This window comes from Drosophila grimshawi, unplaced genomic scaffold, assembly GCF_018153295.1.
Source record: "Drosophila grimshawi isolate 15287-2541.00 unplaced genomic scaffold, ASM1815329v1 contig_1377, whole genome shotgun sequence".
Classification (NCBI taxonomy): Eukaryota; Metazoa; Arthropoda; class Insecta; order Diptera; family Drosophilidae; genus Drosophila; species Drosophila grimshawi.
This window is the reverse complement of record NW_025062900.1, coordinates 3,235,498-3,255,565: the sequence shown is the minus strand read 5'-3', so window position 1 is coordinate 3,255,565 and position 20,068 is coordinate 3,235,498. Positions and strand designations below refer to the sequence as shown.

Below are 20,068 nucleotides of genomic sequence, written 5' to 3'. Positions count from 1 at the left end.
GTTCATATACTTTATTTTAATTTATACAAAAAAACTGTTTCCTTTTTGGTTTAATTGGAAAACAAACCAATTTCTTATTTCAGTTAATTGGAAAACAGACCAATTTTTTATTTCAGTTAATTAAAAATTAACCCATTTTCATCTGTAGTTCAATTTCAAGTCAGTTTTCAGCTTGTTCTTAAAATAGTTTTCCCTCTAAAACTAGCTGTTTTTTCGGCCAACACTTTGTATAAGCATTGGACAAAAGTCAAGCCACTGGTGCAAAGTTTTTCGACTCCCCTTTGGCGCATCAAAATTGGATTGCCACCCACACTATGAAACACACTCTCACACACACACACACCATATACCAGCAAACACACATACACACACACACACACACACACACACACACAACCAATCAGACACACTCACAAAGCCTACACAAATTGTGACTCCAAAGACTTTTTTCTTGCACTCTCCGTGGGGGCCAAAGAAGCAAACTGGGCTTATACGCAAATGCTGTTGACTTGGCCCAAACGGAAGAGTGTGTGAGATAGAGAGAGTGAGAGAGAGAGAGGGGGAAAGCGAAGGAGAAACTCAACATTTTGGGTAATTTAATTGAAAACTTGTGCATTTTAGTCACTTTATTTTTTCACTCGACCAGTGCAGGCTGTGCGTGTGTGTGTGTATAGGTGTGTGTATGGGTGTGTGTATAGGTGTGTGTATGGGTGTGTGTATAGGTGTGTATATCTCGGCTTTGGCTTATTTAATTTAGATTTTCATGTTGTTTGCACTGGTGCTGCTGCGGTTGACTATTTCCGGTGTTATGGCCCCATGTTTCGTGCTATTCATTTTCGTTATTCTCGAGGTAATTGCATTTTTATGTTTTGGCTTTATTCCCACAGAGACACATATCCGCACACACACCACACACCACACACACCACACACAACACACACACACACAGCACACACATTTATGCATAGAAAGTGTGACAACCGAAAGAATTCGCACAATTCGAATTTGTATTCGATGCGTGTTTGCTATCGAATTTCGAAGTATCTATTCAAACAATGCAATTTTATTATTCGCTGACTTTATACATACGCCATATAAACTAACTGGTTTCTACTCCAAATACTGCAGGATGTGTTGCTTGCATACGCATTTTTTAAACTTTGACCCAAATATTTCGCAAACGATTCTTTTTTTCTATTTTTTTTTTTTTTGTGTTTCGTTCTGGTTCCAATGCAATTTGCAAACTTGGGTCAAATCGCCTGAGACCATCGTTTCAGATACTGTATGTGCCGCAATTTGTTGAGCAACTGTGGCAAATGGCTAAGCAAATGGTTCAAATGCTTTAAATATATTCGCATGTGAGAAAACCAAATATATTTCTTAAAATATACATTTTAGTTGAGTTGCGGTCAACAGTTTTGAGTTCAGCAACGAAATGGACAAAAGTGGTTAAAGACGTCAAAATGAATGAACGAAATTGCTTTTATAAATTGGTCAAATGTCATCATGGCTTGACTCGAAAATCTTGTTAAAATTGTACCCTCAAAAAGTGCTTTTAATAATAGGTCATCACTTTCCACAGCTGTTAGTTGGTCAAAAGTAAATCAATTGTTTTTATTATGGCTTGACGTCTAGATTAACTCTGAATTGAATGAAGCTTGGAGCGTAATTCCGAGTCGAAAATCATATACATTTTACAATTTCAAACAGTGTTTCTATGAACGGAAAGTATTCTGTCAAAATTTCTCTGATATTCAAAAATCTCCAGATTTAAACTGCTTCTAAATTTTGAAACTAGATTTTAGCTCGAGATTCATGTACAAATGGTGCCCCAGAAAGTGTCTGGCAAGGATTGGCCTAAGCTTTCTTCAAAATGAACAGATTTCCAGACAACAGTGTAGTTAATCATAGTTTGAGCTGCTCATTAATATTACATATTGAAAACCTTGTCAAACCATCATTTTTATAGTAAAAGAAATAATCTTCAATAGTTAAAATTCCATTTTGTGTACTCACTTTGATCCTGTTCGACCTTGAAGGAGGCGCGTATAATATCATCGGCACTGGGATCCAAACGGAACTGGAAGGGTGGTCCATTGCTCTTGGAGCGATCATCATCGTCTGTGGCGAGAATTTCGACGACTTTCCTTGGTGGCACATGTTCGGGCAACACTGGTCTGTAGTCCTTCAAGAACTTGGGTGCATTATCATTAATATCCTGGACGATAACCGTTAGGGTTGCCGTCGCCGTCTTTGGTGGAGAGCCATCATCGATGGCCAAAATCTTGACTTGATGGCGGGGCACCACTTCACGATCGAGGGAGCGTTGAATGGTCACGGAACCATTCTGATTGATGGCAAACTGTCGCTGACGATCCGAGGAGCGATCTATCGAGTAGCTGACCTTGCTCTTGCCGCCCTGATCTGGATCGGTGGCCTTGAACTTCTCCAATTCGGTGCCCACTTTGGTGTCCTCAAATACAGAGACCTCAACGTTGGCGCGCTCAAAGTGCGGCTTGTTATCGTTGATATCGCGCAGCTTGACGACGACCCACGAGTAGGCCACATGATACTTATCGTTATCGTTGTCCTCGCCCTTATCGTTCACTTGGATGCGGAAGCGGAAACCGTTGCTCTGCAACTGATCCTCATAGTCCAGGGGTTGCACAATCTTGAGCGAACCAGTGCCATCATTGTTGCGCACCATGGTAAACTTATCGGCGCCATAGCCGCTGTTATCGATAACTTTGTACTGGAACTTATTCGTCTCGTCCTCGTCGTGGACGGTCACAGTGAGTATGGGCATTTCGGGCAGGGCGGTGCCATCCGTTTCGTCCACCTCGGTGAACCATTCGTCCTTGGTGAACTGCGGCGGCATGTCATTAATATCCTTGACACGTATAGACGCCGTGCCCGTGCCCTTTAACCCCCCGCCATCCATGGCAACCACCTGTATCGAATAATCCGGCGTACGTTCCCGATCCAAACAACAAACCGCCGTCTTAATCACACCCGTATCCGGTTCAATTTCGAATATTGGCGAACCCGTCTCCTCCTCAATCACATTCTTCTCAATTGAGTAGACGAGTCGTGCATTTGAACCCTCATTGGGATCATCGTAGTCCACAGCAGTCATGGTCATTACCACCATGCCGGCGGTGCCATTCTCTGTCACATTGCCAAAGTAGACGCCTTGCGGGAAAATGGGCGCATTATCGTTGATATCCTTCAGATTGACCTGCACATCCGCATAGCCGACAAGACCCTCGCCTCCCTCATCCTGGGCGAATACAGTGAAGCGCCACTGTGGTCGTCCATTCGGTTGATCGCGATCCAGCGGCTGTAAAGGGGACAGCAAATGGAAAGCAGTGAGTTAGACAGTGAATGGAAAAGGCCAAGCTTTGACTGGGTTTTAATAGTTGGAGAAACCATGTAAATAATTCAATTAAATATAGTTGTTAAGACAGTTAAATTATTCAAGCTGGTACTCTAATTATATCATCCCAAATTATGATTAGACACTTAATATATTTTTCAAAATATTTCCAATAAGTAAAAAATTGATTTATTTTTTATTTGACATATGCTTCTGCGCTCATTAAAAAATTGGGCAACTCGAGAGCTGTGCCAATGTGTGTGTGTGTTGTGTGTGTTGTGGCTATTGTGTAATTTTGGCTGTCATAACCACAAAACCGATTAACATCAGTGAAAACATTGCCTGCCTGCCCCGCAAGTCACTGCCACTGCCTCTCCAGTCACATGGCTTGCAATCCAATGAAAACACACAAGTGCAACTCAACGAAACTCTAGAGTGAAATCACCATATCGGTGTGTATCTGTGTATGTTGGTGTGTGTGTAAAATTATCCATTCACAATGCCAGCCAGCCAGCCCGCCCAGCTGAGCTGAGCAGAGCAGAGCTCTGTGGGTCGCCAGTGGCAGGCGAGGTCCCCGGTGCTGATTTTGACTTTGATATGCATACAGAACGAGAAGCAGAGAACCAAAAGCTTGAGTGATGTGATGTAAAGCTCGAAACAAACCCGACAAACCATTACCCAACCAACCCCAGCCCTTAACTTCAGCATTCACCTGGGGAGACCACCTTTATAATAACAAGCACTGGCAAAAGGAAAAAAAAATACCGATTTTAATCAGCACTTTGTATCTGCTCTGCTGTTGTTACGCATCCTGGATACGGACAACCCACATGCGACATGCCCACTAAAAAAAACCCCAACGCATCCCAACCCTTAACCAGACAATCCCAGAACCCCCGCCAAACCCTCTTTCTGACTTGACAGCCCCGCACAGCGCATAACGTAACAAATACAACAATAGCGGAAGGACAGAAGGACAGAACATGCAGGCTGAGCCAGAAACAGAGAGACAGAAACAGCTTTTCCAACGCGCTGACATTGGATTAGTCGTGAAAAATGAAATGGGAGGAAAATCTACAAAAAAAAAAAAAAAACAATAACAGATTGTAAAAATATTCGCATGCGTCGTCATCGCTTTAATTTGCATGACAAATTTGACAGCAATGCTATAACATATTCAATTTAAGGGATTAGTTCAGTTACGAAAGTGTGTGTGAGTCTGTGTGTGTGTGTGTGTGTGTGTGTGAATAGTATTTGTTTGTATTCCTTTGGCGCTATTTTATTTTTTTTTCTTCCATTTTGTGCTGCATATTCAACATTCTCCTCTTTCTCTCTCGTCATTATTATTTTAACCACAAAAGTTTTTTTGTGCTTTTAACTGTGTATTTTTGATACAATTTACTTTTCCTAATGGTCGAAAACCGACAACAAAAAATATATATATACAGATATAATCATGTTTTTGCTGGCTTAGCATTGGCTGCTTTTGTGGCGCTTATGGGAATTTCATTTGAGCTCCCATGGCTCTATGATTTTACACAAGTTTTAAGCTGAGCGTTGCCAATTATTTTTAAAAACAATTTAAAAAACAATTGAAAATTTATTAAATGTAAATTGCCAATTTATTAGCAGAGCTCTTAACATAGCGCTAACATTGTTATGTTAAGCGACCACAGCTGTTAAAGCAGCTGTAAAGATTTCGAGATTTGCTTTTTTGAATGCTGTTTAGCAATTGTTTGAAGCAGCAAACACTTTTCATGAATTGCACCTCAAAAACACTACCTTTTTAATGACACACACTTGCTCAAGACCACCGCTTGGCAGTCGCTCATTATTACGTTTAAAACTCACTTGAGTTAATTGACTTGCGCAAAACTTTATTAATTATTACAGCACTTGAGACACTTCAAGCACGACGCAACCAATTAAAAAAAGAAAACAGAAAGTAAAGAAAGCAAAAACTTCATAAATCAATGCATTGACCATTTTCGCATTGAGTCAAAGTGATTGCAAAAAACATAAAAAAACATAATAAAAATAAAATAAATAAATAAAACTGTTCACCGACCAAACTTAAATGTTAAATAATGAGTTTCGCACTTTGAGTTGGGTTGGATTTGCGGTTGGCATTAAGTAGGAGCTGCCCTGGCTGCTGCTGTTGTTGCTGCCACTGCTGCAGCTGCCTCGGGGTATTAAGTATGCATTGATGGATCTTTAATCAGTGAGCATATTTCGCAATCATTTTCATTTGCCGCTGGCCACAGCATCAGCTGTATGAAAATGTGACGGCAGTCGAATTTATTTTTTAAGCAGGTCTTAATTGTCCAATACCCCGTGTTGCAATTTTAAGTTGGGAATATCTTTTAAATAACTGGCTACCAACTTGCACCCAAAAATCAGCCTCATTAAGGCATTTTACAGCTGTTTACAGGGTGTCTTTTAGTCGCCCACACTCGGCATTAACATGGTCACTTGCTTTTTATAATTTTTATATTTATTTATTTTTCCGTCACACATGCTTGTGGTTTTGGTGACAGTTTGTTGTTAACGCTTAAATTGCAGTTTATTGTGTTGATTTAAATTTTATGTATTTTGTAACTTATTTTCATATCCTGCTTTTGTTTTACTTACCTTTAGCACAAATATTTCGCCTGTTGTGCGATTAATGTCGAATTTGCTATTGGCTGGATTATCGGGATCGATGCCTTGACCAGTTAGGAAATAAACAATATTCTGTGGACGGTCCTTGTCGCCATCGGTGGCTGTCACCTGTTTTCCATCCAATCCAATCCATTGCAGTGCAGTGCGAGCAGAAATGTATAAAAATATATATTCGATATTAGTTTTGTTGCTTTATTTATGAGAAATCAAAACTATAAAATACTGGCAGATTGGAGTGCATGCAATAAATAAAAAATATATATATGCAGGGGCTAAGCTCTTAAGTCGCTGCACAGCTTGTTGGAATATTTTCAAAATATTTTACTTTGTTAGTTTGGATTTTGTGATTTGAACAAATATTAAATGCCAACACTTTGGTTATTGATTTTATTGGGGATGGGCTTAAATACAATTCACAGTGCATTTATGTATTTACTCTAATTAAATTAGTTACTAGTAAATGTTAGTTAACCACAAGCAGATAGAAACCACTGAAAACTGAAACTGCGAAATCGTGCAAAAGATTTAAGCATACAAATTTGCCGCATTAAATATTAAATAACACTTTGAATTTAATTAGCAACACAGTGTGTGTGTAATTAAATTGTCAAAGTGCTCAAAATATTTATGCATGCAATTACATTCGTAACCACAGCCAAACTACAAAGGCACAATGCGAATTATGCAAATAAAGCTTTCACATTAATGAAAATCATATTTAACTCTTGTTTTTTGATTAAAATTAATTATGAAATAAAACAGAAAATTATGAAAATGTGCTTGGCGATTTGAGAGGCTTTAACGCTTCTCGTAAGAAGTACAAACATTAATGGTTAAAAATAATTGAATTGGATATTGACCTTAATAACAATCATATTTGTCAATGAGATTTTCTCTCATTTTTCATTTCGTTTCGTTTCAATGAAATTTAATTTGTACACCTTACACCAAATGGGAATATTCATTATATTAACTATATATATACATAAGTACTATATCAGAGTGTGTTATTGCTTATATTTTTTTACACATAATTTACATGAGAGCGAAATACCGATTACGATGAGGTTTTGTTCTTTGTCATGTTAAATTAATTGTTATATGAGCACTGCCAGCTATTGTTATGCACACACTTGTGTGTTATATATGTACATACGATATGTAGAATAGGTCAAATGATATATATATATGTGTATAGCGACCTGCATTATGGTGAAGGGCGTCGACATTTCCTCGTTGAGGCTGCGCTCGTACAATGTTTGGGGAAACACTGGCGGCAAATCGTTGACATCTCGCACACTAATCACAATTGTTGTTTGATTCTCGTTTAAACTGTCCGAGGCGACCAATTTCAACTCGTACTATCTCGTTCAACCACAAATCGTGACAATAAATAAAGCCAGTAAAAAAATACAACCAAAAGAAAAACAAGAAAAAAAAGCAAACATAACAAATGTAAATAAGAAATAATACATAAATTATAAATAAAATTAAAATATTGTTTGCCATAAAGCACAAGTTGAACTTGAATGTACAAATGTCCTTCGCAGATGGTTTTTACACATGTTTGTATTCATTTTGTGCCCATTTATTAACTGTGTATTTTAATTACCGACAGCAGTTGATTCACAATTCCAATTTTTATTGACCTATTCAATTATTCTCTGGTTTTTAGTACACAATTTATAATTGGATGCACGTCCTTCTTGACTTATCAATATAAATACATATGATTTTCATTGTTCGTGACTGTATTTTTAAATTGACTATTAGTTCATTTGTTGCCGGTTTATTATAGTGTATTTATATTTGTTTATTGCCATATTATTGCTTTATAACTTTAATATACTTTTACAATTTAAATCCTCAAGCAAATAACTTTAGATATTGAAAACCAATAATAATTTAGACGACAAAATTATACGTGTAGAAAACAAAAATGAAGTATTTAAGCCTTAAGCTAATATGAATAATATAAATAAATATTTGCTTTGTTTCAACGAAATTGAAATGGCTTTAATCAAAAAAATTTGCTTATTGATCTTTTGTTTTATTTATGATAAAAAGCAGTTGACTATTTTATTGCTAACTAATTAAATACGTAATAAATTATAATTTCTTTCGTTTTCTGATGTGCAATTCAAACTCGAGCAAAACTTGAATGGACATGCAATACAAAGCTAAGAAAAGGACAATTTATGGATGGTATTTATTGGAGGGGCAACGTGGCGTATGCTTCATATACACATATGCAAAAAAGAAATAGCAAAACGATAAGAAAAAAACACTACTCGAGTAAGGGTAAAAATCAAAATCAAGACAATGATGACATTGAAGATTGTGAATTGTTGTTGACCTGCAAAACTCGCTTGGGCAAATTGCGATCATCCTCTTCGGTGATTTGGGTGCGATAAGTGGGTCGCTCAAACACGGGCGGATTATCATTGACATCCTTGACATGGATGATGACTGTCGTATAGTTCTCCTTCAGATTATCGGAGGCGGCCAAACGCAGCTCATACTGAACGAACAAATTATTTGTTTGATTGTTTAATTAAATGTCATGCACAAAACTATTGATTGCAATTTGGTATGCATTTCATGTATTTCGCATTCAATTCGATTCAATTAAAATCAACTTCAATACAAGCCAATTGTTCAAAATGAATTTCAATTAATGTTTCGCGGCACTTTCTTCTATTAGACTTTGTGCTGATTTCTTCCTTCACATTTTGTTCGCAGACCGTGTGGCTAAACTGGTTTGAACTGTTAAATATTTAACTAGCCTCGCGGCCAGCAGCTGAACCAGCACCTAATCAAATTCAGTGGCAAAAAGCACTTGCATTCGACTTTCTTAATGAATTTTATAGTCACATCTCGCTTGCAGATTCAATTGCTGAACTGATTGCACAAGCTCTTTCTCGCATTTGTTCGACTGCTTAATGTAAAACAGTTTGACAAGGATTCTTCACACTTGACTGCATATTAAACATAAATATGGATAGGATATATGCGACCACAAACAGTTGTGAAATCTCTCTAAATATGGCTGGGAATTAAATGAAAAATAGTGGACAAAATAATATTGCTTACCCTGCGTCGCGTTTCATAATCCAAAGCGCCGGCCACATAAATGGCACCCGTCATATTTTTAACCGCAAAAGCGCCGCCAATGTTGCCGCTGGTGATTTCATAGCGAATACGTGAGGCTAAAAAATAATTGTTAGCAATATGGCATATTATATAAATATTCGACAGTACGCCAAAGGAAAGAGTCATGCAAATATGCGTATTTGTTTACTTACACTCATCGTGATCCTTGGCTGTCACAGTGAGCACTGTGTGCTGAATGTCCTCGTTCTCATCCACTTCCGCCTCGTACAGCGATTTGTCGAAATAGGGCGGATTATCGTTCTTATCGGCGATGCCAATGCGTATGAATTTGGTGACTAAAGCGACAAAAATACAAACATTGATAATTCACTTACATTTTCGTTTCATTTTCAACATTACAGGCTTGGTACTTTTTTCTATTTCTTTCTTTTTTTATAAGTATGTAATTATCACGTACTAGACGGAGGAAAAAGATATGTATATATATATACATGGCACATTCAACAGCGGGCTCAAAAAGTTATCAGACAACAACAAGAATGTGACGCCGACAAACATTTGGATTTTTCCTTCTTTTTTATATTTTTATTTGAGACTTTTTCTGGCAAGCATTTAAATGCGTTTTGCATATTAAATATTTTAAAGCAGTCCTCGTGTCTTTCACTTGTTTACAACTCTAACGAAAAAAGGAATTCCCTTTGACTATGCGATGATGTAATTTATGTGATCTTGATGACAATTGCTGTGTATTAAAGTTTGCAAACTGGTGACAAATAGAAAGTAAACAAAGGAGGCGACTAAAGACTTAAGTTTTAAATAGAACTAAGCGTGTAAGGTTCAAGCTTAATAATTTTTCAAATGAAATGCATTTCCAGTTAAAATGTTCTCTAGCCAAATTCTAAGAAAGGCAAATTCTATAATATTTAATAAACAATTATAGTATTCTCGAAATAAATATTTGGAATGCTTATACAGTCTCTAAATTTAATATATTTATATTTCCAATTATATTAAATATTTCTCTCAATGTGCAACTCAACTCAACTCTCAGCATTAGTTGAGGCATGAATAATTTAATAAGCAACTAAACAAAGTCAAGTAAGACATTCCATTTGTGGGTCAGACAAGTGGTGAGAGGAGAGGGGAAATCGAACACGGTCAACTGCCATCTAAATTACATAAATCATTTATAATTGTTGCATTAACAGCAGCAGTAATAACAAAAGGATTGCTTTAATTAAATAAATTCAGCACTGCGACAAGACTTGACCAGGCAAATTCTCCAAACATTTCAGGATACATCTACATAAATATTATACACATTAGCCACAGGTGTGTGTGTGTGTGTGTGTGTGTGTGTGTGTGTGACAAGATGTCAAGTTATCAGTTTATACTCAAGCATACGACTCTGCCACAAGTTGTGTGTGTTATGTTTTCGGTGTGTATGTTTTGCATTCTAATTTGCATTTGGCTTTGACATTTAGTTTCTTATCCAGCCAGAATTATTCACATTTAGTTAGCAGCTTGACAATACTCACAACTGCATTTTGGCCCACCTGACGTATGCGTTATATGATAGGATATTATATTTTTCTCTCTCTCTCTCTCTCTCGCTCTCTCTGTGTTTCGCACTTTGCAAATATTTGAGCCCATTCGGAATGAAATTTATGGCAAGCCATTGCTATCTGCCAACTATGCTGAATTTTAGTGAAGCCATGTGACGACATTTTAATTAAAACTTGGCAATTAATGCATACATATTAAAAGACAGCCCAAGAAATAGAACAGACTAATGTGTATAATGTGGTTGCTAGATTTAAAAGTAAACAGAAACCAAGAATCGATATTTAGATTGAAAAATTCTTGAATATAGATACGTGATGATGTTTCCCCTACTTGAACAAATATTTTTCTTTTAAAAATCCATTTGCGGAGTCATAAATCTTGTGGGGTAATTTATCAAACACCTGACTGATTTTAAACGCCATTAACAATTAATTTGCTGGCATGGCTTTGGCAAAATGCGCTCATTCATAAATTATCCAAGCGTACGTGACAAAAATTTGTTTGTTGATATTCCATTAACATTACTGGCTGCTACATGAAGTTGATACAAATATATATATATATATATATTTGTATATATATTTAAACGTTCAAGTGGCGTATCCTTGCCGTATCCTTGCCGTATCCTGTCAATTGATTTAAATGACTTTGAAACTGTCGCTGGCACATAAACTAATTAAAACTGTTCGACGAGGGTCGCAAACATGTTGGAGACAGTTTCCAATTTGCTCAAACTATAAAGTGCTTAAACTTCAACTTCAGCTTCAACCTGCAAAACAAATTCAACGCTTGACTTTCCATTTTGATGGCCAATCATTTTCCTTTTTTATTTCACTAATTGCCGAACCGCAAGAGCGAGAATCTCTATATATATATGGATATTTTTGCAATGCACACACAATTCTTAATTGTTCAAGTTCGAGAGAGAAAAAGGAAAGCCTCAAAAGCCGCAAACATGACAATCACATACATGGCATGCACACAAAAATCAAAAACTAGTTTTTTATTGCAGCAAGGAAAAGACCGCAACACAACATTGTTGCCGCCTCGCATGTTGCATAAATTTCTGAACAGCTGTCGCACAGACAGAGCCGTGCAGAGAGAGAGAGAGAGAAAGAGGGGGGCAGGTGGCAGGGCTTGGCAATCATAAAAAATCAACGAGGCAGCCAAGCGACAAATGCATTTGCAAGCAGTTTTACGAGCAAACACAGCCACAAAACAGTAGCAAACGCTGCAAAAGGACACTTTCAAGAATTGCAATAAAACATTTGCAACAATTTAGATGCCAAGTTGGCCAAGTAAGCAGTTGTTGCAACACAGATACACGCACACACACACACACACTCACATAACATTTGATATCTACTATTTGGACATGCAGTTAGCTGACTTTATTATGGCCCGGCCACATTAAGCGCCATTAATGGCCAACACATTTCCGCTTCCTTTAGCCAGCAGCCTTTATATTCGTGTTGTGATTTCCTGAAACACAAAAACACACACAATGTGTAAAATGTTGAGATTCGGTCGTAAAATGCAACATCGCTTCGAGGCCAAGTTACCAATTAGTTCTTAAAGCTGCAGCCACAGAAGTTGCCAAAGTAAACCCATTCAAAATATATCTAAACATATTTATTTCTATAGGACAGATATTGATACCACAGCTTGTTGCTCTCCCGCTACTATTGAATATCATATTGAAGTTCAGTCGAGTGCAAAACTTGATGATAAACTTTGTCGAAAGCGAACCAACAAAATAAGTCGGCAAATTTCTGATTCCATAGTCGTTGCACACATGCTCTTTACATAAATATCAAAAGTAAATATTTGCATAGTACATGCAACATGATTACAGTGATGGATCGCCAGTTGAAAGTTGTCTCGAGTTGAATGATTTAGTAGTTCCAAGAAACAGCTGCTCTTCATCACTTTTTAATTTCGAATTTTTATAAATATGTTCCACATTTTTGCTCAACAATATTACATTTTAATTATAGATTCAAAATCTAAGATTTATTAGAGCATTAAAAATATTAAATATGGAAACGGTTAAAGCACATTTAAGCTGCAGAAACTAATATTTATTTAACATGCACAGTTTAATATTAACTTGCAAAATTTGGGTTTGAGCAACTTTAGAAGTGCTCAGACAAATGAGAGTATAACATGCGGCGTATAAATAATTGAGTAGCGCGCAAAAATTGTTACATAAAGCGTGCAAAAAATATGGCATCTGCGATTTTGACATATATTTATGTATACATATATATATATATATACCTGCGTGTGTGTATGTGTGAGTATATTGATATGCGTGCGTGCATACGCGAAAAAGTAGCGCATAAATATTGTGACTCATAGAAGGGAAGGAGAAGCGGTGTGTGTGGCATGTGCAGCAAAGCGTAGCAACTAAAGATGACAACTGGGCAAATGGAGCACTATTTATTTGGGCACACACACAATGGTAGGCATACACACAGAGAGAGAGAGAGAGAGAGAGTTACATAGAGACACAGCTGTGACACATTTTATGTAAGCTAAGTAAGTGATAAAGTTGACTTTGATTTTGCCACTCGCTCAGACCTGACTGCCACAACCACACTCACACACACACACACACATTACACATACTCACACTCACACACAGTCACATGCATTCATTTCTGACACTCCACTCGAAATTGCTTCAATGTCAATTTTTATGGCAATACAAAAGACTTTTGGCTCGCCCCCCATTGAGATGATGCTGCTGCTGTTGCTGCTACACTCAAGGGTTTCGTTTCGTTTTGCAGCACTGGCAGCAGCAAAGAATAAACAGTGCACACAACTCGCAAATCAGTAACAAAGCGCCCAGCTCAACTGGGGATTTCATTTATACCCCTCTCACCTACTTATTATAGCCAAGTGGATACGTTAAGCTGGCCACAGTCAGCAAATGTTAATATAAATATCACTTGCGCTATTCAAGACCATTAAGCAGTGGGATTTTTCTTTATATCAATAACATATATATAAAATATATATAGAGAGTATGTGCTAGTCGTGCATTAAAGCTTTTAACGTGTTTTTGCATCGCTTGCAACTATGTTAAAAACATAAACATAAAATATAATGGCATATACTATAATATTTATTTCGATTTAAAACCCAGAATCCTTTATAAATGCATAAATAGGGTATAATGAAGTTGTGCATATTTATGTAACAAGTATTTATTCTAGGTTGCATTAGCTACACTTGTGTACAGGATATCAGCTGGGCAAGCTCTCTTTTTTTAGAGATTCTTTTTTTTAATTATTTCGTCATAAAAACTAATAAAATTTGATTCGCTTTCATGTCAGAGAACTCAATTGCCTTTCGCGGCATGTGGTATGTGGCATGCGCCTACAAATAACATGCACCATGAAATTTTCACAGCTTAAATGTCAACTTTCGATAAATACGAAAACAACATTTTTGCTATTTTTGCCCTCAGAAAAATTGGTCATAAAAACAGCTTCATATTTACATTCTTCTATATGTGTGTTTGTGTGTGAGTGTGTGTGTCTGTGTGTTTTTGTGTGTGTGTAAATAAATTGAATTTTGATGTAATAAAGTCAGTAAAGGGAAAAATGCTGTAGGTCGATTTTAATGAAAAGTATTTGCGACAGCAGACGCAGAAAAATAACAACAAACAGAAACAGAGAGAAAATTTATTGCATTTTGTGTAAATAATAATGCATGGCATGACGCGTAATGCACAAAGGGCACATGAGGAGTGGAGGAGTGGAGGCGTGGCACCTTAATTAAAAGTTGCAGTGAAAAAAGTGAAAATCCCAAGTTTGCTGCTAATTAAGAAACATTAAAAGCCACATTAAATTTGGTTATTCTGTGTGGAAAAGTTAATCCTTTATTCCTTTTCGCATATTAAGTTTCGTTAAGGTGCAAACAGAATAGATTTAAGGTAAATTAACAGAAAAAAATAGATGGCCAAGTAAGTCAGCTGCAGATTGGCAGCAGAGCTTAATGCATACTAAAAGTATAATATGTATTCATAAACATGAATGTAAGTCGAAGTTTTGCGAAACTTGCAAAGCTTTATTCACCTGATCATATTTACATTTTAAGCACATTCTGTAATTATTTATAAAAGCGTTGCACAAACAAAAACTTTTGGAATCCAATTTGCATTTGGTTTCTTATCCAGCCAGAATTATGCATATTTAGTTAGCAGCTTGACAATATTCACGACTGCATTTGGGCCTAGCTGACGTATGCGTGATATTATATGATATGTTTCTCTCTCTCTCTCTCTCTGTTGGCAAATATTTGATTCCATTCGGAATGAAATTTATGGCAAGCCAACAGAACTAAATTTTAGTGAAGCCATGTGACGACATTTTAATTAAAACTTGGCAATTAAAACACACACATTAAAAGACAGCACAAGAAATACTTTTCAGGTTAAATAGTATGTATAATGTATGTGTTTGCTAGATTTAAAAGCAAAGATAAACCAAGAATCGATATTTAGATTGAAAAACTCTTGAATAGAGACTCTCAATGTTGTTTTAATATGTGAATAAATACTTTTCTAAAGTAAAAGCAACTGATTTTAAGCCACAATGTTCTTTAGAAATATTTGTAATACAGATAAGTAGAACAATTAAAATTATTCACAAATAAAGATCAAGAATTCCAGGCGGAATTCTCAAAGAGAACAAAGTCAACAAAATAGAGTGATTCAAGCTTAAGTGTCCGTGAACATTTACTTTCTATTTTCATTGTTCTTTCTTTTTGGTAGAAGGTTACTCGACTCAAATACAAGTTATTTTCAAATATATACTTTGAAGGCTGCACATTTAAACACGCCCAATTGCTGTTAAGAGCTCACTTCACAATTTGAAGCCAGCAACGGCAACGGCAACAGCAACAACAACAACCAGAAACAAGAGTGTCCAGTGTTAATGGACGTTGCGCAGAATAAAATCGTAGAGCATGTCAACACTGTCTGCAGAACATGTTTAAACCAAGCACAAAAATAGCTGCTAATGTTTTGTTCTTGCTGCTGTCGCACAATTAACAAATGGCCATTACATTTTTGGACTACAGTCGAAAAAAAAAAACACTTTGGTCTGCACTGCACTTGACTTGTTTATGGCGCGTTTTGCAACTGCTTAACCAGCAGTCGGAATAATAAATGGAGCGGGTCAGTAAATTGAGTTGAACACAACTTTGTGAGGCAGTTGCTTTTTTTCTAGGAGGATGGGGAGCAATGTGTGTGCAGTTTACTCAATTGGCTGTCATTTAATAGTCCGTTGATTTGGTCCGAGAATTTGTGAAGCGTAAAAGGTTTCGAAATCGAATAAAGTGCTCGATCATCAGCGGGGACACGAACCAAATGAGGGGCACCTGCTGCCTGCTGCCTGCCTTTCTGCCTGCTTCTACGGTGACTAATCATGTTGAACGCAGGTTGGCAAGTTGCAGCTTCTCTTTCTCTGTGTGTGTGTGTGTGTCATAGTTTAAATTATGTGCGAAACTTTTAGCAAACTTTTAATAGCATAGTGCTGCCAAGTTACCAGTTGGCATATGTTGCAACGCTTACGCATTGATTGGTTACACTATCCATTAGACCCTTAGGCTACGGTGACGGTGTGGCAAGCAGCAGCAGCAGGAGCAGCAGCAGGTAACAGTTTTAGACGCTGCCAACTTGTCCCTAACTAAGAAGCATACGCGTGCCTGGCATGACAGATTTAGCACCATCGCCGCCAACAGCAACCAGTGTTGGCCAACTGTCGAATTGTGTGAAATGAGTTTGCGGCAGTCAAGCATTAAATTGTATCTTTCAGCGCGCCAAAGTTTGTTTGTTTGTGGCATCTTTTTGCATTGACAGGCGGGCGAAATGAACTAAACCAAACTAAACTAAAGCTGAGATGAGCTGAGCTGAGCTGAACTGAACTGAGACTTGAACTGAGCTGCCTTGAGTAGCTGCTACGGTTCGTTCTCAAAGGACATTTATTTGTTTCAGCTAGTTGCCGAAGAGCCGCCAGCTGCCACAGAGGCACAGAGTGGCACAGAGTGGTACAGAGAGAGAGAGAGACTCTAAGTGAGAAGGAGCGTATGGAATTCAGCATAAATTCTTGCTAAAGTTTGACTTGAAATTAATTTGATTTTAGTTTTAACAATCTTTGCTTTTCTTGTTTCTAAAACGCTCTAAATAAAACTTGTCCTCATTTTGAAACCATTTTCAGAAAATTCTTACATAAAGCAAAAACAAAAAACGAATTTCCTTTTTTTTTTAAATCATTTCTCTGATGCAACAATTTAAAAACGCTGAAAAATACATAGAAGACAAAAACATTTCCTTAACTTCTGAATTGGGATGATTTAAAAAAGCTGTGCAAAAAAATTGCAGACAATTTTCACGGTAAAAAAAGCTCACTTCATTTATAAAATAATTGTATTTGAATGCAACTGCAAAAACATCAATTCATAAATTCAACATACAAAGTTTAGTAAAAAATTTAACAACAGTAAATAAATTGACTCACTCAAATAAATTTAAAAAAGTTATTTGAATAGTGCATGAAAAAACACACAATGTATTTATTTAATTTATGTTTTTTCGTTGTGAATCTTTGCTATGAATTTACTGAGGAAAGTCGTAAAAAACCGGGACGCTTTACTAAAATTTAAGTTTCATACAATTTTTTATCACACGCGAAGAGTGTTGCCAATTTATTGAATTAATTTAGTGAATTGATGCATAAAACAAGTATTTTTCATTGTGATACGATAAACACATGAATTTTGTCGAGCAATTGATCTTGAATATTTATATATATAATTTTATTGATTGATCTGTTGTAATTTATATCATCTATATAAAATATTAAAAGATCAAATATATAAATTGAATGCTTTGGTTTTTCTATTCAATGCAGTAAATATTCAAGTTTTTTTCAGTCCGTTCTCGCCACTGTTTAATGCAGTTGTTCGGCCAAACAAATTAGAATGTTGGAACAAATAAATTACTCCCCATTGGGTATTTTTTTTTTTCATTGTTGTTCTTCTGTCTGGCATCGCATTTGTGTAGCTGCTGGGTAGTTGACCTTGACTGTGGAGTGTCTGCAGCGCAAGGCGTGTAAATAATGATAGACACACGAGTAAAACAATAACAAAAGCACATCGCAGAGCTGGGAAAACAAATGTGTATAATTATAGTACTCGAATTGCCATTAGGGCATTTAGCAGGGACTTTGGGGCACTCTCTCTGCAGTTGGAGAAAACCCCGACGCATTTGCTAAATTCGCATTAATTAGATTGATTTATGCTGAGGCGCGTCGCAAAGCAGATAGCGATAGATAGTGAATGTGCGAAAGAGAGAGAGTGAGAGAGAGAGAGAGACAGAGAGAGAGTAAGCTTGAGTCATAGACTTGATGACCAGCAGTGACACAGACGCAATTTGTGCTTATTTATATTTGCACAAGCAGACGCCCTCTTTCCCTCTCCCTCTCTCTCTCTCTGCCCTTCACTCAATCTGGCCCCCTCTCTTTTATTCCCATTTGTCGGCAATCAATCAATTTTTTAGTCCAATTTATCAAACTATTACGCAGCATCACACAAAACTTGGCGACTTGTGTTTTATTTTGGTCAATTTGACATTAAAATTGTTGCCTAGTTTGCGACAGCACGCCTCCATCAGCATAGATTTTGGTAGCAGTGTGCACACTGAGAGAAACTTGAAATAATGAATGACAAGCAAAATATATCAAGAGAGATTACAATTGTGAACAAAATTCGTATATTTTCTGTTTATCTCTCAATGAGAAACTTCTTCTTCTTCTGCCTCTTCTCAATTTTATTTGCTGCTGGATTATGGACTCAAAACCCGAGTTTAAATCCAAACCAAAATTTAAGATTTTCCATTTTTCAATCAATATGTGCAATTATATTTTTAGCATGTAGTTATTTCTCACTGTGTACTTAGTGCATACCACATGTATTTATTGTTAGTTTTTTCCGCTTTTCTCACTAAATTTGATGACAACTTTTATACACAATGTGCGTGTTTGGTAGTTGTAAAACCAAAAGGGAGGAAATTGAACTAGAAATCGCAAGACTTGGCAATAATATTTGGGTCGACAATTTGATGGATGTGTTCTTTGCTTGACCATAAAAACCATTGAAATGTGCTTCAAATGCTGATCGAATTCACAATGTTAATATAATAAAATACTGTGTGTTTACAGCCTGTGCGAGAGAGAGAGAGAGAGAGAGAGGGGGAAAGAAAAGGAGAGCAGCTGCCTGAAAATGTTTGGCTTTTATGGTCGTTATGTGTGCGAGAGAAAGGGCAGTGTGCCACGCCCCTTAACTATAAATATTATTTATGTTGCTGTAATGTTCATTTGGGTGCTGCTGCTGCTGCTGCTGCTGCTTCTGTCTACAGTTCTGTGGCATGTTATGTGCCCAGCTAGCTAAGCATTAAATTGTATTTTATGTCATCGTATTTTTAACAGACTGTTATTGATTTAATGAATAGTGATTGGATTCTTACAGCAGCAGCTCTATGTGTGTGTGTGTGTGTGAGCTTTAAAATCTATATCTATATATATATATAGATATATGTGCTTGAACACCAAAGTGGAACAGGAAGTTTGCAGAGAGCCTGCTTGAAATGTAAACGAAAAAGTAGAATAAAAACTGAGTTGAATTTCGATGCTTATTGCACATGATGTTGTCAGACTTACACACATCACTGTATGTGTGCACAGTTAGTCAATAAAAACTGCATTCACTGTGAATGCGAATGTGAATGTGAATACAAAACAGTCGAAAATATTTACATATTTGCCATGAATATTGAAAACTATGAAAGCTAACTGCAAATTGCCATACCAAATATTTGCCTTTCCTATTTCTATGCGTGTAATATTTGTTTATTTTTGTTGTTGTTTTTGTATTGTTTTGTTTTTTTTTTGGGATATTCATTTCAAATGTTGAAACGGAATCGCAGCTTATCTGGTCACATTGGCCATGGCTTGCAGGTTTTGCGATTTTGTATTTTTCATTAAGTTCATGCGATATTATTTTTGTTGTGACGCAAATAATTTCGTAATATTTTCATTATTTTTGTTTGTGGTAGGAAATGAAAAAAAAAAGATATTCAGTTGCTGGGGATTATTGTGAGCTGATGTTGTTGCTCATTTAGAGAACCTGATCAAAATTGTGTTTATAATTTTATATATGCAGTAGGTAGAAGCATATTCAGGTTGAGAAGATTTCATGTTGGGTTTTGCTGATTTTTGATTTGTTGCATTTGTGTGTTTTTGTCGGTACACAAATCTTTATGCTTTATTTGTGTTTTCCGGC

The 20,068-nt window shown here is 36.6% G+C and overlaps 1 protein-coding gene across 1 annotated transcript in view; it reads right to left on the bottom strand.

Annotated features, from left to right (window-relative positions):
• The window catches only part of LOC6562838 (neural-cadherin), a 148,209-nt gene that overhangs the window by 13,677 nt on the left and 114,464 nt on the right, over positions 1–20,068 (bottom strand). The window contains exons 13-17 of the mRNA XM_043214450.1: positions 9,343–9,486; positions 9,131–9,246; positions 8,394–8,558; positions 6,008–6,145; positions 2,017–3,340 (exon numbers count right to left, since the gene is read on the bottom strand). Of these exons, the coding sequence (XP_043070385.1) occupies positions 2,017–3,340; positions 6,008–6,145; positions 8,394–8,558; positions 9,131–9,246; positions 9,343–9,486 (1,887 nt within the window). The remainder of the gene's footprint in view (positions 1–2,016; positions 3,341–6,007; positions 6,146–8,393; positions 8,559–9,130; positions 9,247–9,342; positions 9,487–20,068) is intronic.